The 27022-nt window shown below is 37.0% G+C and overlaps 2 protein-coding genes across 2 annotated transcripts; one reads left to right on the plus strand and one right to left on the minus strand.

Annotated features, from left to right (window-relative positions):
• Positions 1-14574, plus strand: ETFDH (electron transfer flavoprotein dehydrogenase). Its single transcript, XM_032223700.1, has 13 exons — positions 1-277; positions 4407-4547; positions 5863-6092; positions 6476-6557; positions 7743-7861; positions 8035-8112; positions 8629-8775; positions 9204-9344; positions 10354-10497; positions 10702-10870; positions 11731-11913; positions 13323-13544; positions 13703-14574. The coding sequence occupies exons 1-13, from the start codon at positions 244-246 to the stop codon at positions 13864-13866; spliced, it is 1854 nt and encodes a 617-aa protein (XP_032079591.1). The 5' UTR covers positions 1-243; the 3' UTR covers positions 13867-14574.
• Positions 14339-26437, minus strand: PPID (peptidylprolyl isomerase D). The gene is made up of 10 exons (XM_032223701.1): positions 26240-26437; positions 24109-24249; positions 22772-22878; positions 21432-21620; positions 20837-20959; positions 20397-20503; positions 18558-18696; positions 16438-16524; positions 16114-16156; positions 14339-15050 (listed from the first exon to the last, which is right to left on the minus strand). Exons 1-10 carry the CDS (start codon positions 26322-26324, stop codon positions 14962-14964), a joined length of 1110 nt encoding a protein of 369 aa, XP_032079592.1. The 5' UTR covers positions 26325-26437; the 3' UTR covers positions 14339-14961.
• Between the last annotated feature and the right edge of the window lie 585 nt (positions 26438-27022).

The raw sequence follows: 27022 nt of genomic DNA on the forward strand, positions 1-27022 counted from the left end.
GGCATGCCGGGAAGGATAGTTTCATGGATGTGTATTCTTTGCTCTGTGTGACACTTCCATTTTCCGAGCTGCATTGCGAGCGCCGCGAGTTCGACGCGAACATGGGGGCGTGTATGTTGCTTTAGCTGAAGAAGTGGGGGAAAATGGAAAGCCAGTGGTGATTTTTCCTTGAGTTGTGGACGCACTGTGGACACACACGAGATAAAGTCGTGGGTTTGTCTGAAGGTACCCACCCTCACCACCATGCTGTTTCCCACCTGCGGGCTTTCACGTCAAGGTGAAACAATCTTTTCGATCTGTTTTCTGAAGTGTGGCAATGGTTTCGGGTTTTGAAGCTTTCCCCCCTGCTGTGATTTTGGCAATATTTTATTCAGGGCGATATAACTTTAAAGAAACATAAACTCTCTCTCCTATTCTCTCTCTCCCTCTTATTAACGAATATCGTTTATTTCACATCAAATCGTTGTGCCAGTTGAAGGTGTGTTTGCTCGGGAGAAAGGAGGAGGAAGGGAACTTCTCAGTTACAGAGCGCAGTTTCTCGACTCATGCTGAAAGTGAGAATCTAGGCTAGAAATAGAGAAACAAAACCCAATAATTTTTTCTCCAGATAAGAGGTGCATTTTTAATTTTGCTACGTCCCTTGTTATATCTGTGTGGGGTTCCAATTGGGTACAATCTCAGATCACCAAAATATTCTCTGGAGAAATAGTTGACAGTTGTCAGTGGAAAAAAGGCAAACTGGTATATATTGGGTGCAACTGTAAATGTGGATAGATAAAGTGTATAAAATGAATTAATGTACAAACCATACTCAGACTTGTGAGTATAATTGGGGGTTTGATTCAAACGTCATCAAGCAACATGAAAAATGGATAGAGTTTGGTCTTGGGAGACCAAAATTCATGGGAATAAATAAGATAATTAAACAATTGGTGAAAAAAATGACAGTCATCTGGAGATTAGCTTTGGGTGGCCATCAGAAAGAATTTCTCTGAAAAGATTCTCACAAACCTCAAGTTTTATTTCCTCCCCACCCTCCCTATTGGTCAGAAATAAAATTAGGGCAAAGGTTACTGGCTTACAAAATACTGTAGTTTTGTTTGAACATAGATCAGTCTTCTTGTGGAACAACATATTAGCAGATCCTATGCATTAATAGGATAATAGGATCCTATGCGTAATATTGTAAATATAATGAATGAATTGCAAAACAGAAAGTTTCATAAAAGGTAATAAACATGAAACCTGAACATGCTAGTGAGAAGAAAGAATCTGTTTGGAGGAACTCCAAGATGATAGCCTTTCTATTCTCAAATTCTTCTGATTCCAGTTCAAATTACTCCATACTATTTGGTTTAGCTCAGATTCTTTTTAGAAATAAGAACATTGTAGATTAGGACATACAGAGAATATCTAACCTAATCACTATCCCTTTTTGCCCAACATACAGAGAACTAACAGCTAGTCCTTGTTTGGCTGCTTCCCAGTTACTTGCTGTATTGTCCCTTCCTGCAGATTTCATTGTGTGTCATCTGCTATGCTGCTATCCAAATTTTCTTGGTTCCATTCCGTCAAATTTACTTTCATCCCCTTCAAAGTTACTGATCCTGGCATGCCCCGGCCAAGCTAACACAGGTCAACTTCTTTTTTCTTTTCTTTACAGCGAAGAAAAAAGAAGTTGAGAGGTAGGCAAACTATAGCTCTCCACTGATGATAATAGAAATGCCCCTCAGAGTAATTATTTGGCCAGTTGCACTCTCTTTTTGCCATCCACCAAATAATAAAATATGGGATAGGAACACTTTCGCAAGCTACTAGCTGCATCCTCTGATTGGTGGGAATGGAATGTAGTCATTACTCTTCTAGGTAATTACAGGGCAAGACAGTGTACAGTCTGAGCGCTATTTGCAACCCATGAGTTTCTTTTGGACACTTGGCAACTGGCACGCATTTACAATGATTGCAGCATCCCAGAGTCATGTGATCGCCATTTATGACCTTCCCAGCCAGCCTTTAATAGCAAAGTCAATGGTAGAAGGTGGATTTGCTTAATGACTATGTGAGTCACTTAACAACTGCTGTGATTCACTTAATGGTTATTGCAAAAAAGTTGTAAAAGTGTGACTTACCAATTGCCTTGCTTAGCAACCATATAAGCCCAATTGTGGTTTTATGTTGAAGATTTCCTGTAGTTTTAAACCATTCAGATTCATTTGGAGTTAAGCAGTTTATAAATTTAAATAATTGTCCAAAAACAGAAAATGGCTGTTATATCAACATTAATCTAGCTGCCTCAATCTTTGGAGTACTTGATATAGGGCTTCTGACAAAAAAGCAACAAAAAGCATTGCTATCAAAATGAAAAGTATCAGTCATTACTATTATGAATGCAACCTTATGATGCAGAATCTTTAACTTTGCTTCAAAATATTTTGGAAGTTTGTTTGTTTGTTTGTTTGTTTGTTTGTTTATTTATTTAAAACTTTTATATGCTGCCCGATCCCAAAGGACTCCAAGCGGCTTGCAAACAGAATATAAAAAACATAAAAGCAATACAATTTAAAACAACAATCATCCATCATAAATTCAATTCTAGTCAGGGCCGGACCTCAGTACTGAGGTCAACAGCCCCAGGCCTGCCGGAACAGCCAAGTTTTTACGGCTTTCCTAAAGGCCATCAGAGTGGGTATGGTCCGGATTTCCGGGGGGAGCTGGTTCCAAAGAGTCGGAGCAGCCACCGAGAAGGCTGTCCTCCGAGGGCCCGCCAGCCGACATTGTATGGCCGACGGCACCCAAAGGAGGCCCAATCTATGGGATCTTACTGGTCGCTGGGAGGTATATGTTAGCAGGCAGTCTCGAAGGTATCCTGGCCTAAGCCATGTAGGGCTTTAAAGGTGATAACCAACACCTTGAATTGAGTCCGGAGAGCAATAGGCAACCAGTGCAGCTCACGGAGGATAGGTGTAACATGGGTGTACCTCAGAGGTGGGTTCCTACCAGTTCGCACCTATTCGGTAGAACCGATTCGTCAAATCTACCGAACCGGTTAGAAGAGGTTCCACCAGTGGACCCAGAAAGCAGGCCATACCTACAGAAGAGGTTCCCAAAAATTTTGAAACCCACCACTGGTGTACCTCGGCACACCCACTATCACCTGCGCAGCCGCATTCTGAACTAACTGCAGTGTCCGAACGCTTTTCAAGGGTAGCCCCATGTAGAGCGCGTTGCAGTAGTCCAGCCTCGAGGTGACAAGGGCATGAGTGACCATTAGAAGCGAATCCCGATCCAGATAGGGCCGCAATTGGTGCACCAGGCGAACTTGGGCAAAAGCCCCCCTGGTCACAGCCGACAGATGAGGTTCCAATTTCAGCTGCGAATCCAGGAGGACTCCCAAATTGCGAGCCCTCTCTGAGGGGCGTAAATTTCCTCCCCCCAGGGTTAAGGATGGACTGTCCAGACAGTCCTTCGGGGGCAACATCCAAAGCCCCTCAGTCTTATCGGGGTTGAGCACAAGTTTGTTTGCCCCCATCCAGACCCTAACAGCCTCCAGACATCGGCACATCATGTCCACCGCTTCACTGAGCTGGTAAGGGGCAGAAAGATATAATTGAGTATTATCAGCATATTGATGATACTTTACCCCGTGCTGTCGCATGTTCTCACCCAGCGGCTTCATATAGATGTTGAATAGGAGGGGGGACAGGACCGAACCCTGTGGCACACCAACTCGAGGGGCCTAGGGGTCGACCTCTGCCCCCCGACCAACACCGACTGTGACCTGTCAGAGACATTCGGACGATAACTGCTACTCCCCCACCCCTTCTCTGGTGTCATGGTTGGTGGAGCAAGTTTCAAGTTTTGTATTTGCGAAATGTATTAACAAATAATAGAGATTTCAATCTTATGACGAAATATTAAATGAAACAAAGAATGGTATGCAATCAATCCATTGTAGTAGAAGAAATTCAGAAGTGTCTGTACACATGTGCTGCATGGTATCTTTAATTAATGTGAAAAAGACAATCTTTAGATTGGAAAGGACAGCATTCACCTGCAAAGAAAATTGGCTGAAGCATGAGGAAGGTTGCCAAAATATAGATTCAAACTAATAGAATAATTATAGAATAGAAATCAATAAATTATAGAATGAGGTACAGGTTAATTGTTCAGTATGATACCATTGCTTAATCAGCAGTATCAGAAATGAGACTGTAAACTTCTCATCCTCATGCGATACTTTACTTAGTGACTAGGTTGCTTAGGGAGATGCTGGTCCCAGTTTTGATTGCTGAAAGAAGACAGCATATATACTTTCTCATATAATAGTGGAGTGTTCAAGTACTTATCCATTCTAACCAATCATTAAAATAAAAGTTGCTTACAAAATAAGTGTTATTTTACTGCAGCACTTCATCTTCTGTATGCCTTTAAGTCTGCAAGAAAAGACAATCTTCTACCTTTATATGCAGCAAGATGGACTTCCACAGTTCCTCGTATTACCACTCACTATACCATTCACCCCCGGGAGAAAGATAAACGGTGGGAAGGTAAGTCGTAATGTTTAACTAATACATACATACTTTTTCCATAATCAAAGAGTAGCCTAGAAAGTGGAAAGTGTAAATTGTGTTTAACAAATAAAATTACACAATATATGTGATGTATGTAAATTATGGCTAATTATAAAGGTTGTCCTCAACTTATAACTACAGTTGGGACTGAAACTTATCTTATTAAGCAAAAGTTTATGACCTGGTTGCTGTAGTTGTTATGTGAACTACACACATGACTCATGCGGTGGTTAATCAAACCCAGGTTTCTCTACTGAGGAACTTTGCTTGTTGATAGCCCCCTGGGAAAGTTGTGAATGACAATCATAAGATTAATAAGATTGAATAAATATCTTCTGGTTGCTCAAATTTTGATCATGTGACTGTGAGGATGCTTTGCCGGTAGTAAGTACAGGAACAGATCATAAGTCACTTTTTTTTTAGCATCATAACTTTGAACAGTTATTAAATAAATGTTTGTAAGTTGAGGACTACCTTTATAGGAGCCAAGGTGGCGCAGTGGTTAAATGCAGCACTGCAGGCTACTTCAGCTGACTGCAGTTCTGCAGTTCGGCTGTTCAATTCTCACTGGCTCAAGGTTGACTCAGCCTTCCATCCTTCCGAGGTGGGTAAAATGAGGACCCAGATTGTTGTTGGGGGCAATATGCTGACTCTGTAAACCGCTTAGAGAGGGCTGAAAGCCCTATGAAGCGGTATATAAGTCTAACTGCTATTGCTATTTATTTTGGAAGAATATCCTATAAATCTGTAGTAAATATGTAACAATATCTATGCATTATTTTATTAATACCTTGTCTTTATTTTTCACATATAGGGAATTAAAATTCAATATGATTATTTTTCTAAGTAAAGATAAGGCAGAAAACACTTACAGTAATTAGTGTGTCACTGTGACCCTGAAAGTAAACGTAGGCTTGCAAAAATGTAAATCTATTTTGTTTGAAGTTGCATTGTGGACTCTATTATGGATTTTATGAATCTTAATAGCCTTTAAGTTATTGTCCTAGATCCCTCCAGCAACATGTTTTATGGTCTGTAAATGATTTATTTTACATTCAACATAAACAAGGTTTTAGAACCTACAGTACTTCATAAATTTTGTTAAGTTGAGCAGAACAATTGTAATAGATAGAAGTAGCCACCACTTAATAATTCTCCAGTAAGACAAAAGTTTTGGTATGCATCTATCTTCTTTTAGTTCATTGCATGAATTTGCTATTAATGTCTTAGATCAAAGAGAATGGAACAATTGTAACACCATATCTGATTATTTTATTTTCCTCTATGAAAGGGATAAGCATGGAAAGATTTGCAGAAGAAGCTGATGTTGTTATAGTTGGAGCAGGTCCTGCAGGACTTTCTGCAGCTATTCGACTCAAGCAGTTAGCTAGCGAGCATGGCAAAGAAATCCGTGTATGCCTGGTGGAGAAGGCTGCTCAGATTGGTGCACATACTCTCTCTGGAGCTTGTCTTGAGCCTCGTGCCTTGGAAGAACTTTTTCCAGATTGGAAAGAACGAGGAGTAAGTTCACCTGTTCTAGTTCATCTCTACTTAATATTATTTACAAAGCAGATTAATGATTTGAAGGTTAATTATTAGATTAATATATTTTGAATACTGAGAATAAGTAAGTATTTGAGAACAATTATCAGTGCAATTCAAATAACATTTTTTAGCTGATTACCTTCATTAGTGTAATGGAATAAAAATGACTTTTTAGTTTGATATCTTCCTGTTTGTTCATACAGGAGGTGCATTTTTATATTCCATAATTGTTTTATTTTAAACAGAATATGAAATGTTCCAATTTAAATAATATCTGTAATGATCAAAATATTTAAATGATTGTAAAGAAGTTGAATGTTTCTTTATTAAAACCATGACATTTCATTTCTTTTTCTAAGGCTCCGCTACATACTCCTGTAACAGAAGACAGATTTGGTATCCTAACAAAGAACTATAGAATTCCAGTTCCCATTCTTCCAGGTAATGTTGAATACAAAACTATTTTAACACAAATTGCCTTTTTGAATTGGGATGCAAAATATTCACCTGAATTCTTCCTTTACTCAAGAAAATCGCACACCTAGTCCTGAGTTTAATACCATAATTGAGCCCAAAATTTCTGTTGCTAAGTAAGACATTTGTTAAGTGAGTTTTGCCCTATTTTATGAGCTTTCTTGCCACAGTTATTAAGTGAATCACTGCAGTTGTTAAATAAATCTGGCTTTCCCATTGACTTTGTTCATCAGAAGTTGCAAAAGGTGATCACATGAATCTACTGCGACTGGCACAAATATGAGTCATTTGCCAAGCATCTGAATTTTGGTCATGTGATGATGGGCTGCTGCAACACTCATGTGAAGAGCAGTCATAAATCACTTTTTTCAGTGCTATTGTAAATGTGGATGGTCACTAAATGAACTGTTGTAAGTTGAGGACTATCTGTAATGTGTCTATATTGATAGTGTTGTATTACTGTACTTATAAAACACTAATGAACATTAGACAATCTCTTAATTCGGCAATCTACTTGACATTTCTAGCATATCAGAATTTTTCTCAGGTGACAAGGTGGATGTTTTTTCAACATAAATATGTCAGCTTAGAGCAAAGAGTTTACTACAGGTAGTGCTTGCTTACCAGTGGTAATTGGAATTGGGAACTCCATCATCAAGTGACGTAATTGCAAAATCATGGGACTGCACTGACTTGAGAACAGCAGTTCTGGCAGCCCCAGTTGATACTGGGCAAACCCCATGCAGCTGCAGAATCCCATGGTCACATGATCCTCATTTGTATAACCTGCAGCTTCCCCAGTGTCCCATGTTGCAAAACAGTGCAACATTGTAATTGCGAGCTGTGTGCCAAGTGCCCTCATGTGACTGCAGGGTGTGACAACCACCGCAATTACACGAACCAGTTGTAAGTACCTCTCATTCAATGCAGTCGTTACTTCGAATGGTTGCTGAATGGTTGTTAAATGAGGACTATCTAGAATACTTTTGCATGACAGCTTTGTGAACCAAGGCACATGGCTGTTTATTCAGTTGTATAATTAAACCATAAACAATGACTACTTGTCATCTCAAATGGCAAAAGATAAACTTTAAACTAATTTGCTATTATGCTAAATAAAAGCATTTCTGATGTATTTTTTTTCTTAACTAGGCCTCCCCATGGTTAATCATGGGAATTACATAGTTCGCCTAGGACATTTTGTGAGCTGGTTGGGTGAACAAGCAGAAGCACTTGGTGTTGAAGTCTATCCAGGCTATGCTGCAGCTGAGGTAATAATGTATTTTATAGACAGATAATGAAATTTCTTGAACTTGCAGTACATTTCATATACTATCTAAAATGAATCAGTATTTTGTATTATTTGAAGAAAGAGTTCTGCTGAATCTTAGCAAATCAACAATTACAATTATGTTGAAATTATATGTACTTGACCTTGTTATAGGTTCTTTTCAATGAGGATGGAAGCGTGAAAGGAATTGCCACAAATGATGTTGGCATCCAAAAAGATGGTGCACCTAAGGTACATGTCAAATTTCTTATTAATACATTTACTGTAACACATGTGCCTGATATCATTTGACTTTTGTAAAAAGTGATTAGGTATTATCTGAAGTTATCTGAATATTACAAAAAAGTGATTAATGCAAAATTTGTAGAGCAGCTTTAGGCCTTTTAATTTAATATTGGCTTTAAATCATGACAGTAAGTATCAAATGCCAGAGATCAGCAAAGTCACTGCTGATTTTATGGGTTTGTTGTTTTAGGATATCCACTTGATTTGCCCAAGATTCAAACCTCAAGTCAAAGCTCATTAATTCATAAAATATTATTATTATTATTGAGTAGATGTTTTGGAACCCATTTCATTCTGTTTCTGATCATTCACCAACTACCTACAATGACTGGTTTTTCTGGAGCAATATGGAAAACTGTCTGGCACAAAGAAAACATATCACACAGATGTGTATTTATGACTATACGTACATAAAATTAAAATGTTTACTACATAATGATATTATATGTTTTATTGCTATAGGGTACTTTTGAGAGAGGTTTAGAGTTGCATGCCAAAATTACAATGTTTGCAGAAGGTTGTCATGGTCATCTTGCAAAACAATTGTACAACACATATAATCTGAGGGAGAATTGTGAACCGCAGACTTATGGCATTGGACTTAAAGAGGTATGCTATATTATACACTTGTAACCATAATTCTTGTTCTATTAATCTTGCAGATGTTTAATACATAAGGAAGTATTTTTCTTTTGGTGAAACTGTTTAGTACTTTGCTAGTTCAAGGTGGTATTGCAATATATGATAATAACATCCATATTTCCTATTTGCACATTTCCTACGTGCTCATACTTGCATTTACCTAATTCCTGTAATCTTATTTGATAGCTGTTATTCAATTAGAATAATAAAGTGAATATACACTATTGTAGTTTCAAATACAAAACTTTTATTTATAATTTTGTAAAGCTCAAGCTGTTATTTTTTTGTTTGTTTCATTAATCTCAATTCATTATGCAAAATTGTTAGTGGTGTACTTTTTAATGGTCTTCTTAACAGTATATTATGAACTTCATAATATAATTTTGATATTCTAGCTGTGGCTTATTGATGAAAATAAATGGAAACCAGGAAAAGTGGAACACACCGTTGGCTGGCCTTTGGACAGATATACATATGGAGGATCGTTTCTTTATCATCTAAATGAGGGTGAACCATTAGTAGCTGTTGGATTTGTAGTAAGTATTCTATATTTATTGTAAGTTAATGTCTAAATAAAACTAGCTTCTTTGCATACCGAAGCAAGACGTTCTACATAAAAGCATTTGGGTCTGTAATGCACAACTCATTTTATTCAGTATTATGCTTTAAATATATTTAAATGTCTGACTCATTATTACTCAGTGTAGATGTTCATTACGTGAGGAAATATTTTTTCTTCAATGAAACTTCAGTTCCAAGGTACAGCCTTCATTTTAAGCATTTCAGTTTCTAAGTAGACATTTTGGTTGTTTCTAAACTAGGGAGCATGGGTTACACATCAGCTGTCTGTTACTGTAGCATGGCAAATAGAAATCAACCAGTCACTGTTACCATGATGATATGGTTCACACAACACACTTAACACAACACGCTTAAGACACAATGTAGTGTGAGTTTAGATTTAGTTATTGTGATTTGTAAACCATGTTTTAATATGCTGTTTAAACACTTTATTTCCCTTCATAAAAAGTTTTTCTTTCTTTTGGATACCATTTTGGATATAAATATAACTATTTCAGTCCAGTTGACTTTCTTCTCAGAAATAAATTATATTGTAAAAATATATTGCATGTTAAATTATATTCATCATAACCTACCTTGCAGTATTGAAATGTTTTAAATTGAAAAAAAACTTAAAATATGTTAACATAGATTTTGAAGTGATCAGAAATACAAGGTTCAGCTTGTCCTTGAAATCAGCTGCATGAGAGGCATTGATGGATGATCCATCAAATCTGATACTTCATTTTCAGAGGCTAGATTCATGGTAAATTATGCATCATGGGGTCATTATATGTCAACTTATATTAATTACTAAAAGAATAGGTCAATGTGAGAATCACAATAAATTATTCTATTGCTACAAAATGTATGTTTGCATCCCAAAGTGAGGTGTGCATATTCATCAATTAATACAAGGATGTGTTCAACTAATTTTTTGAGTGAAACAAGTTTATTTTGGATTTTACTTGAATGTCTTTTTAGGTTGGTTTAGATTATCAAAACCCTTTTTTGAGCCCATTTAAGGAATTTCAGAGGTGGAAGCATCACCCTAGTGTTCAACCTACCTTTGAAGGAGGAAAGAGGATTGGTTATGGTGCCCGAGCTCTTAATGAAGGGGGTTATCAGGTAATAGCTATCTAAGATTACTTTCTTGGATTTGGGGGGTGGGTAGGAAAACAAACTTGATAATATACTAATTGATCAAGCTGTTAATTGCTTAAACTGACACATAGAAAAAAATAAACCATTGTTTCATTTCCAAAAATGTTTATTATTATAAATGGATTGTTGCAAAATTCTCTTAGTAGCATGTGTTTTTTTAATATTTAGTGCATACCCAAACTTACGTTTCCTGGTGGAGTTCTTATTGGATGTAGCCCAGGTTTCATGAATGTACCCAAGATTAAAGGTACACACACTGCTATGAAAAGTGGAATGCTAGCTTCAGAAGCTATTTTCAATCAACTAATCAACGAAAATCTCCAATCAAAAACAATAGGTAAGAGGGGTATGATGAGAATATATGTGCTTTTGGCAATTCAGGAAAGTCTCTAGTTATCACTAACTTATTGCTTTAATCTGTGTCATACCGCAATGTATAGAATTTAGGCAGTGCACTTAAAAGCAAATAAATTCAGATGTGAAAAAGTACACCATATGTACATTTTTTCTTTTTAAACATACCTGAGCATACCAATATTTTCCAGACCCTGGACTTTTGGATGCTGCTGCTAAATGCTAGGTCAGTCTATAATAGTCATGATCACTTCCTATTTGACTGTGGATGGGGGGGGGGGGGGCTGATCCAGCATGTATCACTGAACCCTGCCTGGAGCCAGAGAGGGAGATATGTCCATCTATGATTCATATGTGGTATCAACCAAAATGACAGGGTAGCAGTGGCCCTGGTGGCAGTTGTCATCGAAATTGTTTGGGAAGGTTCCAGATTATTAGGTGTGAAATCCTATTTGTTAAATTGAGCTCTAGGGCTCATTTGGGATTGTTATACTGTACCAGCCTCTATGCTATGTAGCAATCTCCCTGCCTAAGCTCCTTGACTCCATGAGCAAGTTGGCAGTGGAGTTCTCCAGAATTACAGACCTAGGAGATTTCAATCTGGCTTTTCTAGAGAGGTAGCTCAGGAGTTCATTGCATCATGATACCATAGTTATGACAGTTACATTAGCATTATCCTAATCTTTTTCCAATGTCCATTGGCGTTTAAATTTAATTTTCCCAGAGTAAAAATAGTTTTAATGTGAAAAAGTTGATCTCCATGAAAAAGAAAACCTATAGCACTGGGGTTTTTTTAAAGAAAAAAATTGCAAAGCCTTTTAATAATTAGTTGTTTATTCTTAGGCCTTCACGTGCCTGAATATGAAGAAAATCTGAAAAAATCATGGGTGTGGAAAGAGATTTATGGAGTTAGGAATATTCGCCCCTCCTGTCATGGAATCTTGGGTTTATATGGAGGAATGATTTACACTGGTATTTTCTATTGGATACTAAGAGGATTTGAACCTTGGACTCTAAAGCATGGAGGTAAATTGATAAAACCTTTGCTTTGTTTTTGACATACAACTTCGTAACTTCTTTCAAAATTATTTAAAAAAAAAAAAAAACTAATGAATCGTGCTCATAAGTGTTTGGTTTTGACCATCATGTTCCATATAGTCTGTGATTCTGTAAGCCACTTTTCATAAACAGGGCATAAATATTAGAAGCATGGTGTCTGTGTATTTCTCCTAGTGCAATGACTGGCAATCATTGAGAAATCTCCCTTTCATGAACTTTGCATAGTTGTATCTCGAAAGACATTCAGGTTTGTAATAATCATCATACTACGTGATGAAAAGTTGTTAATGATTTGCATAAATAGAACCTGGTTATTTTAATTTGGCAATGTTTTAATTATTATGTTTAGCATGATGTACAAAGGCAACCAATGCTAAACATAATAATTTACAAAACTGCGTATAAAGTCTGACAAAGAATCAGTTCCAAGTTTTCTTTTCCTACGTGTTTGTGCATGGGAGGGTAGAGAACATAAACATTTGTCCATGATTACTGTGAGTAAAATCAACTGTCTTAGCTTTTTAAATGTACTATGAAAAAAGATGATAGAAGGAAGAAAGCTGCCAGACTGTTGTCAAAATGACTGTTTTGGGTATAACTAGGACAGCCTGTTTTCTACAGTTACGTGCCATATAAATGTTCCAAATGAGTGTGGCAGTTGTTCCATAAAAATAAAAATACTTCTAAATTGTTTATTGCTTTATGAATATCTAGTCCTGTTTTCTAAATGCAACCCCCCAACTTCTCATAGGAAGTTTCCCCAAAAATTTTCATTACTTATTACTATGTGTCTCTTACTGTAATGGTAATGGGATTTGGGCAAAGAGATACTCCCTAGGAGCAGCTGCTGGGTGGGGCAAGAAGCTCAGAATGGACCTTCCCTGGTTTCTCTGGCTATAAAGGAGATGGTGGAACAGTATTTTCAGACGTTCAAGATTCTGCTAACGTAGCTTTACAATAAAGTAGAATTGGCTTAGCTGGTCGTGTTTCTAGTCCGGTCTACCTAGTAAAGCTGACAACAATCTTGCAACTTAATTAGCATCTTAGTACAGAAAACTGAGCCACATTTGTGGTAATCAAAATGATATTGTTTATGTATTTGATTTTTTTTAGCCCAATGCAATTGGAAAATGTTTTCCCCTAATGAAAAATATGTTTTTACTATCCAATATAAAAACTAGTTATATCAAGATGTTAAAATTTATTCTTTATAGTGTAGAATATCTCAAGTATGCCAAGTGTTCAAAGACAACAAAGCTATTTAAAATGGCATTTCTTTCAGCTCACTAAATGCTTTTTTAATACTGTCACCAATGTGTAGTCAATTTTTTCAGTTCTTTTTATCAGTTTTTCCCCCCGTGTTGTTATTATTTCAGGAACAGATGCAAAAAAGTTAAAGCCAGCCAAAGATTGTACACCTATTGAATATCCAAAACCCGATGGAAAAGTCAGTTTTGATTTGCTTTCATCAGTAGCTTTGAGTGGTACAAATCATGAACATGACCAGCCTCCTCATTTAACTTTGAAAGACGATAGTATTCCTGTCAACCATAACCTAGCTATATATGATGGACCTGAGCAGCGATTTTGCCCAGCAGGTAACTGCCAATTTTGGGAAAAGCAAAGGATTTATCAGACAACTTCACTCCGCTTTCTAATTGTACTGACAAATAATGTGATTTTTTTCTTATTGATAAGAGGTTTTCTGATTGAGTTCTATTGTCTCTTAAACTAAAATTACATTTTTATTTTTCAGGAGTTTATGAATATGTTCCTGTGGAAAGTGGAGAAGGATTGCGATTACAGATAAATGCTCAGAACTGTGTCCATTGTAAGACATGTGATATTAAAGATCCCAGCCAGAATATTAACTGGGTTGTACCAGAAGGTGGAGGAGGACCAGCTTATAATGGAATGTAGTTTAAATCCATTTTTTAAAATATGTGGGCAATGCTACAAAATGATAATAGCTCGGGATTTGCTATTGTAAATGTTATGGGGTCTAAGGGGCCCATTCTCTATGAAGGTTAGAGTAATCAACAGGCCACATGTCCTCAGATCATGCTACAGTACTAAAGCTCAGCAGCAAAATGGATCTTGGATGATCTTTTAATATTTCACTCAAATATAAAAATGAATATTCTATTTTAACCTTTTCTATAAATTAAAATCCTACCCCCACCCCCACCCTATCCACCAAATTGATGCAAAAAATCACTATTTAACCTGTGGCATTTACCATCAGTGGACACTTCTTAGAGGTCAAAGTGTTTTAACCAGGCTGAAAAGAACTGGACACATCGGTTTTGAGATTAGTGTTCGGCAGTCTGAATGTGTTGGTGCCTTAATTAGTAAATAGACAAGCATTATTTGAATGTATTTTTTCTATTCAGAGAATACCTGGTTAAAACGAGTTTGAATACATCCTGATCTAATTTTATTCTGATTGTTCTATATAGTCATACTAATAATGGATTTAATCCAGGATACAGAATATTTATAATATCTGTAACTATTATATTTGTCTTGATGGCTATTTCAAGGGAAATACATCTTTCAAGACTAACGAATAGAGCAACACTACTCTGGTATGAATTCATTTTGTTATAATAAAATGTAATAAAAGTATTCTCTATTTGAGTTAGAAATTTTGTTTATTTCTTCAACTTCTGTAACAAATTACACTTTGCAATCATAATGTAAGTTACTAGAAGAATTGAAGGGAGACAAACAATCTGGAACATGTAAAATGGTACTTATGTTACTGAACTTGTACAAGCTCTTTGCAGCATCATTCTGATGTTTTATTTTGTAGTTTTTTATATTTTAAGCTAAAATACAACCACAAGTGTTTTTATGGTAAGCTTAACAGGTTTTTTAAAGTGTTATTTTAAAATCCAAAATGTAAATATATAAAATAGTATGAGTCTTGAAACACATGATAGATGTAAGCATGCTGCCATAATGACTCACATTAATCCTGCCTCTTTCTGTGTAAACAGATAAAAACTGTATTCATGCAAACATTTTTGCATATGCTGCCCTCTCTTTTTCCTTCTCATTTTTAATTTTCTGCTTGACTTTCTGTACTTCCATTTGGATGGCTGCGGATGTAAAAAAAATATAAGATCATATATTTAATGTCACTCTGAATGTGTATATACAACATTGGGTTTTTTCATAAGCAATAGACTAAGAACGCAAATATTCAGAAAATTGTATTACCTTAGCCTTTGTCTAAGGAAAACATGTTTATAAATTGTGGTTTAAACCAAAGATAAGAGTTCCACACCATGCTGATTCAAAACCATACAAGATGCATTACAGTTTACAATCTACTCACTTTTTATAAACAGTTCAAAATGTCACAGTAGAAGCAGGGATTAGCAAAGAGAGTTCTGGATAGTCTAGCACAGTGGTGGCGAACCTTTTTTGGCTCTTGTGCCAAAGGTAGGGGGAACGCAGGGGGGGTCATGTACAGGCATGTCACACTCATATTTGCACGACCCAGCGCACATGCACTCACTTCCCCCCTCCACACATGTTCGCATGACCAGCGCTCTCCCCTGCTTTTGGTGCGCTTTTTTCACTCACCCCAGGCTCCAGAGGCTTTCTAGGAACTGGGGGAGGGCGAAAACAACCTCCCCCCACCCCGGAGCTGCCCCGGGGGGGGGGGGGGGCTCTGAAGGCTCTGGAGCGTGAAAAGCGGCCCTACAGGCAAACCAGAAATTCAAAAATGGACTTCCGGTTTGCTCACAGGGCCATTTTTGGCCCTTCAGGGAAGCCTCCTGAGGGCGAAAAACAGCCCTATGAGCAAACCAGAAGTCTGTTCTTGAATTTCCAGCTTGCCTGTAGGGCCAGTTTTCGTGCTCCAGAGGCTTCAAGGAAGGTGAAAAATGGCCTCAAAAGAAGGCCGAAGTCAGCTGGCCAGCGCACGCATGCGTGCTGGAGCTGACAGGGCAATGCCTCGCATGCCTAACAAATGGCGCCGTGCCCACCTGTCGCACGCATGCCATAGGTTCGCCATCACAGGTCTGGCATATGCATTCCATATCTTTCCCTGACCTCTTACATCAATACTGTGATACTGTCCTAAGTATCGTAAATGTTTTTAGTCATCAATAGCAATAGGTCAATTCATCACTGAAGACAATCTGATAGTGTTACCTTTATCCTGAGGTGCTAGGTCTTGAGCCTTATGAAGCTCAACCTGTAAAGTTAAATAAATAATTAAACAATATGTAAATGGGAGAGCCAATTTAGTATGGTAATTAAAGTGTTGGTCTAGAAATAGGAAGACTGAGTTTTAATCCCGCCAGTCGGTTTCTCTCTGTTCAACCTACTTCACAAGGTGGTTGCGGGAAAAATAGGAGTAGGAAAGAATATCAGGTATGTTTTCTACCTTGAGTTACATATAAAGTAATATAGTGATTTTTAAAATGTTAAAAATATATTTATTGCAATATTAATGAGAAAAGTGTTTATGCTTACCAATGCCTTATTGTACTCTTTCGTTCCTTCCCAAGCTTGGGCCTTTCTATAAAGTGCTTTAGTATTTGTGGGATCTATGGCCAGAGCCTATTAAGTGAGAATATTAGTTATAATATTTTTCACCAATAAAATCCATTTCTAGCTATTAAGACTTGATTTAGGTGTTTTATGCAAACAAATTCTAGACGTTCTATAGTCTGGATGATAATCCACAGTCAATCGGATTCAATCAATTCAAACTAATGGAAAATGAAATCTGAAGCAGTTAGAAGTCTAAGTCGCTAACATCCACCATCTGTATACTAAAACTCCTGATTTTCTGGACACTCATTAAACAAACTTGGATATAACAGACTAAATGGTAGACCCCAGGTCCACTGTTTCTGAAACAGCAATTTACATCATTGGTGTAATTACATAATTGATGTTATTCTAATAACTATGTAAACTTATATAAACATAAATAAATTATAAAACTATAAAAATGTCAATTGCATATATCTGCAGTAATGACATTTGGAATTAACAAGATTCCCTTTTCTAAAAGTAATAAATTTGGGGTTTAATTATTCTGGTCGTAGTGTACATTTAACAGATCCTGGTTTAGTAGAGTTCAGATGCAACGCACCAAATCTATATACTGTACAGTTAGCCTTTGTGCAGATTTAAATTCTTATTTGCTACTTTGTCCATGTATAAAATGTGTAAAGTCCCATTCACATATTACACACATAAACTTTCATTTGGATTTAATAAATATTCTTTTTGAGACAAACTTTCTACCCTATCACTTTCCTAAATTGAGGGTTTAGTATATTTGCATAAGTATTCTGTGCATACCATTCATCCTGTTACTATACATAAATTCCTGAGAATATATACTGCAGCATGATTATACACCACATGAATGGGACAGCACACAGAATGCTTAAGGAAATATCTATTGATTATTTACATAGGTATTTTTTTCAAATAACATACTAAAGGCAAATGTAAGATTATAATCTCAATTTTTAAATATATGGTGCGAACACTTGAATAAGATACTGGGGTATGCAGCAATTTAGATTCAAAGAGGAAAAACTGACTGGAACTATGAATATGACACGCTTGCCAGGAGCTCCTGTAAAGGAGTATATATTCCGGGCCTTTGGCAGCAACAGTCATATAATACCAAGAAAAGATGGGACTGATTTAAAGATGTGACTCCTTTATGGTGGCAGGGATGGATACGGATAATCTGAACTGATTTTACTTTGCTTTACTATAAGACAACCTTGATGAAAGATGGATAGTGCCTAAATTTGATAAATTATTTTAAGAGATTTTTGGCTTCATGGAAAACTGCAGAACTTACCATATTTTTCGGAGTATAAGATGCACCTTTTTTCCTCAACAAAGAGGCTGAAAGTCTGGGTGCATCTTATACATGAATACAGCATTTTTTGCCTCCCGAAACCCCGCCCCTTCACCAAAATGGCTGTACATAGCCTCATGGAGGCTCTCAGAGAGCTCCTGGGGGCTGGGGAGGGCAGAAATGAGCAAAATTTTGCCCCTCCCCGAGGACTCTGCAAGCCCCCCCCCAAGGGTATTTATGCCTCTCTTTAAAAAAAAATAGGCCCATTTTCGCGAAAAACGGGCCATTTTTGGAAGGTTTGCAGAATGCAAAAACTTTTTTCCCCCTTTTGGAAAGCTCTTTAACTGATTGATGAGAATTACATTGATCAAGTGCTGTGCCAGCAGAAACAAAGTCTTAGGTGCTGCAGATTGTCAGCAATTTCCTTCTCCAGCACATGGATAAATACACCTGGAAACATCTACCTACCTACCTACTCTCTCTCTCTACCTACCTATTGTAGTTCTCTAATTACCTACTGTAGTTCTCTCCCTCCCTCCCTCTATCTACCTACCTATTCATTCTCTCTCTCTCTCTCTCTCTCTCTCTCTCTCTCTCTCCCTACCTACCTACCTACCTACTGTATTTCTCTCTCTTTCTCTCCTATCCCTCTATCTACCTACCTACTTTTTAAAAAATTTGCCTCTTCAAAACCTTGGTGAGTCTTATACTCCGGTGGGTCTTATACTCTGAAAAATATGGTACCTTATGGAAAAATATTTACCTTAGCACAGTTTTCAATTGCATCCTGCCATTCCAATAATTTCAGTTTACATGCAGCAGTATTAAGATAACATGTTAATGCTACTGAATTCAGCTTTGCACTTTGTTCCTCTGCCACAGCTTTTGAAGCGTCAATGTACCTGTATAAAATAAGATGGGGATTTTACAGCACAGTAGTCCTCATTTAGCAACTACCTTGGATGTGACCATTCACACATACAACTGTAAAAAATCGTAGTTAAAAAAAAGGATATATGCATTTTCTGACCAACACATACACTTACTTCTAAATTTCTGCACCTGACAATAACACATGACAGTGAGATTAACACTGGCACTGCTTTATGAGTCAATTTTATCTAAATTAAATAGCAATCTTTACAGTGTCCCTTTTGTGACAATTTTGTCAGGATATAGTGTAGCTAAAAAGACTCCCTGTATAACTAATTTATCAACTAGCAATACTGAATCAATAATTTGCAAATTAAACCAGATTTAATAACTACAGATAGTCCTTGATTTATAACAGTTCATTTAGTGACCGAAGTTACAACAGCACTGAAAAAAGTGACATGACTTTTCAAAATTACAAACATTGCACCATTCACATGATCACAATTCAGACACTTTGCAACTTATTTATGATGATTGCAGTGTCCTGGGATCATGTGATCACCCTTTTGAGACCTTACGGCAAACAAAACCAATGGGCAAGCTAGAACTGTATTAATAACAACTTTAGTGATTTTCTTAACAACTGTGGCAAGAAATGGGGCAAGAACAAATTGCTCCCTTTCTTCTTTCTGTTGCTAAGCAAACCATTAACAAATGTTTTGCTTAGCAATGGAAATTTTGGACTCAATTTTGGTTGTACCTTGAAGACTACTAGTGTATATTAAATAACGTGCTTGCACAATATCCTGTGCCATTCAGCTAGTAAATATATGCAGTGTTATTTTAGTCCACATCCTGTATTTCCCAGTTGACAATTAAAGCATAGTTAGCATAGGATGGAATGACATTTGAAATCAGTAACTTTAAACATGAGCTAGTATTAACTGGGATTGTTTGGTAGTCTAGATAAGACTCTTTACCAGAGGAAAGGTATCAATTCTGATTATTCTGATTAAGAAGCCATGCTACATCTGGATGAAACAGTAGTATGCATATTAACCAATCATTGTTAGAGTTTGGGTATGACCTGATTAAGTCAAGTTTCACTAAATATTAAAGCAAATCCTTAAGATGATTTAAATAGGACCTCAAAGTAAACAATTTAGTCTCGATTAAACTAGTTATCTTTCCCCACCCATCCCCTTTTATTGAATATAATTCACATGTTATAAAGAGAACCTTGAAATAAAATGATATTTTAAAAAAAATATAGTGATCAAATATTTCAATGTGCAAAGCAAGTGCATAATTTTTTTTACAAATAAACAGAGTCTGGATTTGGGGGAAATTTCCTTTAACTTTTTTACCTCTTTTAAACCCTTCCAACACTCTTTTTTCACATTTTTGCAGAAATTACTGATTTTTTTATGGCATTATTTCAGGGATTATGAGGGCCATATGCTATCCACCAATCTATTAAAAATGGGAAAGGGCTACTTTATCTATTCACAATTTCACTTTCTAATTAAAAAAAATGTGTGTACATGGCAAATTAACCTAGGGCTACCAAATCTGGACTGCAAAAATCTGGATGATCACTAGATGGCACCAAATAATTTAAATTTTCTATATTTCTTTGCTGCCTATCAGTAGTTATCAGATGTTTGCAGTTCAGACCTAAAAGCCCTTGGTAGAGTATATTTTTAAGGATAGTAAATAATTTTACCTCAAAGACTTGCTATATTTCTTGACTGCCATTGCCCAATTTTGTGATTTGAAGAAAGAATTGCCTATATTTTTTACATCTTCAGCTACAGTCACAATCTTGTCAACCTACAAAAAAGAAGCAAATGCACTGAGCATAGTAGCATATCACTTTATTTTGCTTCATAAAGAATTCTGGGAGAAAAACAGCTGGAAAGCAGTTTTCCACATGCTATTGAATATAGTGTTAAGAGTTGCAATGAAGCAACATGTCAGAAGTATAAATATAATGCTCCATTTAGCTATAAAAGCTTGGGAAGCTGCAGAATGTCAAGATAGAAAACAAGACAAGGAAAAAATTATGTTACATGTTTTCTACTTTAAAGATCAATAATATAATTTAAAGTGAACTTTTAACAAAACTTCTTTAATATTAATATAGGAAATAAATGAAACACTTACTTCCTTTAAATCTATGTCAGAATCTTCAGGATAATCAGCATAAATATCTCCAGAACCATCCATGGGAGAGACTTCCCAGTTTTCCCCTTCTTTTAGCTCTCCACATTCTGCAATAATGCATAACTGTAGAAGAAATATATAAAATGCAAGTTTTTCAATGGCAACCTGTTTCACTTTTCAGAAAATACACCTGTCTTTTTTCCAAATGTTTTCAAAGCCTTGAACTTAGTGTTTTTCAACTTTACGTGAAAAGTAAAAATAATCATAACAGCCTTGAATGTTAGTAATTAAACTGCAACCTAACTATTTAGCCTAAGATGGGTAGGGAAAAAGCTATTAACATTTTAATTCTCGCTTTACTACCTATTGCAGCAACCCTAACCAACTTGTTCTATATGCTGTGGTTGTAATTAAACATCCAGCAAATATTTATTTGTTAAAATTATTCTATATATAAGTAGAAAAGATAATTACCATCAAAGCAAACAAATTTAATTACTGAATAATTTAATTCATATTTTTAAAAGGAATGATAACATATTTTAATTATCTTAAAATTTTATATGAAAAATATACCCCAACAATTTTAGCTTACCTTGACAGGTTTTTCTCCATTTACTTCAACATTTTCTAGAAGTTTTACGACACCCATGCCCTTGATCACTTGCCCAAAGACCACATGTTTCCCATCAAGATGAGGGGTGGGCACAGTTGTGATAAAGAACTGTGAACCATTTGTATTGCATCCTGCATTTGCCATGCTGAGCAAAGCTGGTTTATCATGCTAAATAAAACAGCAATATTGTTTTCATGAGAAAAATTCATTGGTAAATTGAAAATCATATCTAATTTATTAATTTGCAATATTGTATATTTGGAAAACACAACTAAGAAAACCTTTCACCCAGTCAAAAAGTTGCATACACATATATAAAATGTATACATATACAACTAAGTTAAAGGTAGGAACATGAGATTGTGACATTTAAAAGACAAATATCTTCATATCTTAATATTTATGTAAGAATTTGAGATAAAATTAATTGAAATGCTCTCCTCACTTAATATAGTTGAAACTTTTTCTTTAGCAGAAACTGCTGTTTACACTATAGAATTTATATATATATGTGTGTGTGTGTGTATGTATATATATATGTGTGTATATATATATGTATATATATGTATACATATGTGTATATATGTATGTATGTATGTATGTTGCATTTGTGCTGATAAAAATCCCAGTAGGGGTATGGCTAGCTGATGAGAGCTAAATAGCTTGAAATAGATCTATACTAGTCTCCCTTTATTTATTTATCAGCACAAATGCAACACAAATGTAACAAAGGCAACAGTAAAAATAATGGCTTTCTGTCTGGATGGTCTCCTGAGGTGAGCCGATAGACAGAGAAAGGAAGCAGTATGCTTCCTCCCATATTTGGGTGTACCAGGCGTTGTGACATAATACATACATACATACATACATACATACATACATACACACACACACACACACACACACAAATACGCTGTATGTTGATAAAACTAAAAGTGTTTATACTTTGGATTTTCTTACTGCAGAATAAGAGTTAGCACTCAAGTGATTCCTTTTCAGAAATCCAATTATCCTACATGAAAGGTGGCATTTAAGCAGATCATGAAAGGAAAGTTGTGATCCCCAAATCTGCTCCAAGGAAAAACAGAGTGTGGTGTAAATGAATTTATTTAATTATTTCTTCCTTTTATTTTAATAAAAATCTTCTTAAAGCAGATTTGGAAAAAAGAACAAAAACTTTGGAAGGTATGAGGAGCTCTGCTTCTCCCTGATTTCTACCTTTTTGAAAGGCTTTAAATATAGTGCTTGGTTTTCCTTCAGATACAGAATTCATTAGCAGAATTGTGACCACTGGAAATTTAAATTATAAAACCTATTACCTTATAATGAAAATTTTCATCTTCAAACTTTTCTCCATATATACTTTCTCCACCTGTTCCATTCTGATTTGAAAAATCTCCACCCTGGATCATAAATTCCTTGATAACTACAATTGAACCAAAGTGAAAAAGCTGAAACAGATCTCAATTATCTAAAATCAACTGTCTTTTTTCCATCACTGGCTGTTTTTTTTTAATCTCTCTCTGCAAATCAGCATTTTAGCAAACTAAATTGATAAGAGGTATGAAAACGTTCTAAGCATGAAACAAAATTGAGAGGAACAAAATACACTGCATTTCAAACAGTATTTTTAGTGTTCTTGAGAGACCGCCTACTGCCAATTACCTCCACTCGACCAATTAGATCCCATAGATTAGGCCTCCTCCGAGTTCCATCTGCCGGTCAATGTCGACTGGCAACCACATGGAGGAGAGCCTTCTCGGTGGCAGCTCCGACCCTATGGAACGATCTCCCCGTGGAGATTCGTACCCTCACCACCCTCCAGACCTTCCGCACAGCCCTTAAAACCTGGCTGTCCCGTCAGGCCTGGGGTTAAAGACCGTAACCCACCCGAATTGTATGAATGTTGTGCTTTTAATGATGTACTGTCTTATGTGTTAATCTGTTTGTTCTCCCTTCCTTCCGAATTGTAAGCCGCCCTGAGTCCCCCCAGGGAAAAGGGCGGCATATAAATAAACTACTCATACTCATACTCATGTTCTGATCATAGGGAACAACTCTGAAATAAGCTATTCCAAGATCAAAACAAAATACTCATGCTCCCGAAATTTTGTTTTGAGGGTGAATTATATCAATTGTAGTTAGCACTTGTCTTTATGCAAAGGCACCTAATTCTATTTTTGTCTAATTTCCAATTAGTTCCTTTCATCTCTACCTAACACTCAAGTGTTAAGGGGCTCCCAAACCAAAAATATGCTCTGCAGCATTATAACACCAGGAACAGTCTTGCATTGAGCAACTTTTAATTGCTTTTCAGTAACTCAATGTTTTAATGGATACAAACAAGGAACTGTCATTTCTCTATTGTTTTCTTAAAATCTTAAATCTTAAAAAGTGTATGCCATCAGTTTTCTTTTACATTAAAATAAGACACCAACACCAGTGCTTCGGCTATCCCAAATTCTAATACAAGACTCTAGAATCAAGGTACAATGGTGCTAGGCAAATTTTTGGCTGTAGTTAGATGTAGAAAGAAACTAATTGATGAAGGACTTGTTTCTCATGAAATGTATGCTGATTTGTTTTTATCATATTTATTCTTGAATGCTTTGACTGTAGTAATGTTTCATTCACTCACACAAGAATAAGTACTTACTTCTATGGAAAGGACATCCTTTATAATGAAGAGGCTTTCCAGTTGTAGGCCCAATACCTTTTTCTCCAGTACACAATGCACGGAAGTTCTCTGCAGTTTTAGGTACAATATCTGCAAACAGTTCGAATACCATTCGACCAACTGGAATGAGAACAATCTGTAGCTGTATTTATTTTAGCAATGTGTATCCCACCATTCTTTCAATAAATCTAGGACTCAATTCATCACTGAATTCTGCCAGTATTAATACAACTTTAATTGTATAAAGAGTTCTTTAATTCTGATGTTCCACCTGCCAATCAAATATTTAATTATTATTCCAGATCAAGCAATGCAGCTTTTCAGTATATGTGAGACTATAACTCTAGTTTTATCTACATTCAAATACACATCATCTAAAATCCATTCAGTTGCCACTAGATTTCAGTAATAACCAGTCTACTGTTGATAACTTCTATTACCATTATGGATAAAAACCTGACCAGCACAAAATATTAGACACTCTTCGTCTTATAACCATGTGTTTAGCAAACCTTCAGTTACAATGGCACAGAAAAAAGTAACATACAACTGGTTCTTGCACTTAGGATTGTAATAGCATTCCTGCAGTCATGCGATCAAAATTTGGACCCTTGGAAATTAATTATGATGTTTGCAATGCTCTGGGGTTATGTGATCACCATTTTCTCCTTTCCCAACCAGTTTCCGACAAGCAGTCAATGGGCGAAGCCAGATTCGTTTGACAATTGCATGATGTACTTAACAACTGCAGTGATTTGTTAACTGTCGCAAAAAAGGCTGATAAAATTGGGTGCAACTCATTTAACAACAGAAATTCTGGTCCTAATTGTACTTGTAAGTCAAGGAATACCTGCACAGTTTTTTTGAACAATATTTAGATTCTCATTTTAATAAGTGCATCTGAGAGGCAGATAATACTAATCTTAATTTTAAAATACTTAAATGTATTAAAACAGTATTCTTTATGACACATAGGGTTTCATACAGTCATGATGTAGGTTTTACTGGATGCAATTAGTATATTCCATATTATGAAAATTTATTGTTGTACCTATCAACGTTGTGATACACTTTAGACACTTTAAATATTTTTTTAACGTAAGAAGATAGTGAGTATTATGGATTTCTATAGAAAGTAGTAAAATAATTAAAATTTTATTTCTAGCTGTCTTCTAAAGTTGGGTTAACAAAACAAGTAAGTGTAGGGCAGTGAAGGAGCTAATGTTTTATGATAGTTGCATTTCAATATGAATTTGCTCCAAAATCAGAATCATTGGGACCGATATGTTATTAAGCTAAGAGGCAACACTAACTAGAATATAAATCTAGATGTATCTGATTTCAGTGGGATTTATGGTACTTCCAAGTACACACGTGTGAGATTAATCAGGTGATTTACTGATTGAATGGAAGATAATATTTTACAATAGTTCTGCAGAGCATTAACCTTCGGGCCACAAAGCATAAAATCACAGCACATTCCTTTCCTTAAGGCTATCGAAGCCAGTTTATATACAGCGAGAACTCAAGGTGAGGAGCTTTATCGGACCACACTCCCTCAGGTTTCAGCGGTGACAAAAGGGTGCCCTCACGTCGTCCCTAGTTGTGCAAAGTGACTTTTGCAATGGGAGAACGGGAAAAAAAACCTCCGCAACCTTAGGTGAACCCCCTCATCCAAAGCTTCGGCCGCTGTGGTATTACCACCAGGAAACACAGCGGCCTCCAGCGTTGAGTTCCAAGGCTGAGGAAGGCTTCGAGAGACTTCTGGAAGGCAAGGGAGCGCGAGGCTTGGGACGCATTACAAAAGGAAATGCCGGGGCGCTGGAGCCATTCAATTTATCCCCCGGACAGCAGCGCACATACATAAAAACAACCCACCCCACCCACCCCGCATCCCCGGCCTCTACTCGGAGCCCGTCCCGTCGAAAAGGCCTTCCTCGTTTACCGCTATTTCCTCAGAGGCACCTCGCACCCGAAGACCGGGGGCGCAAAGCTTTCCTCCTGCCCGGAGACTCCGATGCGGCACGGCCACCCCGCTGCCAGCCCCACCTGCCCACCTCCGAACGCGCGTGGCCACCCGGCCTCCTCCTCCTCCTCCTGCCACCCGCACCTCGTTCACCCCCAACGTCCACATCGAAAAAGACTCGGGGGTTGTTCGGGTTGGACGGTTTCGAGAGCGGAGAAGCGTGAGACATGTCGGTGCCGGTTGCTACCGCTGAACCAAAACGCTACCCCCCTCTTTTTTTCCCCCTTGCTGCTTCCCGGGCTCTGCCGCCCTGCCTTCAGCTGCGGGCTTCAGTCAACTGGCTCCGCCTTCCTCCCTGGAGAGAGGCGGGACGCGCTACGGCCCTTTGCCCGCTCTTTTAGTTGAAAAAGGCAAGAATCGCTCTGTTGCCAGGCGGTTTTTTCGGTTACTAGGTCTTCAGTGGTTATACATAGCAAACATTGCAGCTTCGGTTACTGACTGATTACAGGTCAAGTACATCGTGGTTTGCTTGCATCTGTGTTCCCACACGAAAGCTTTTGAGAATTGGGGGGGGGGGTGTTGTCAAAGCCTCCCAGCTTCAGTGTCTTTGGCTGGTTTTGGATTTCGTCTTGGGTGTGTAGGAAGTTGTCACCCAGCCCTCTCCCAGAAAAATGAAATATCCTAGGAAATATTGAAAAGGCAGGATATTTTTCTGGATGTGAAAAGGGAGAAACATGTTTTAAAAGACAGAATAGCTCCCTGTAGCTTCCTGCCCATCCCCAATTTGTCAATGGGCCATTAAGAAGGCCAAAGCAGTCCCTTTACATAATAAAGAGTTCTCCCCTTCAGCTCCAGGGGGATGGGATTAAGGCATGATAATGTCGGCCCTTTACCCAACTCGCCACATGGCATCTGAGAACTCAACCA

The sequence above is a fragment of the Thamnophis elegans genome, chromosome 9 (genome assembly GCF_009769535.1).
Source record: "Thamnophis elegans isolate rThaEle1 chromosome 9, rThaEle1.pri, whole genome shotgun sequence".
Lineage (NCBI taxonomy): Eukaryota > Metazoa > Chordata > Lepidosauria > Squamata > Colubridae > Thamnophis > Thamnophis elegans.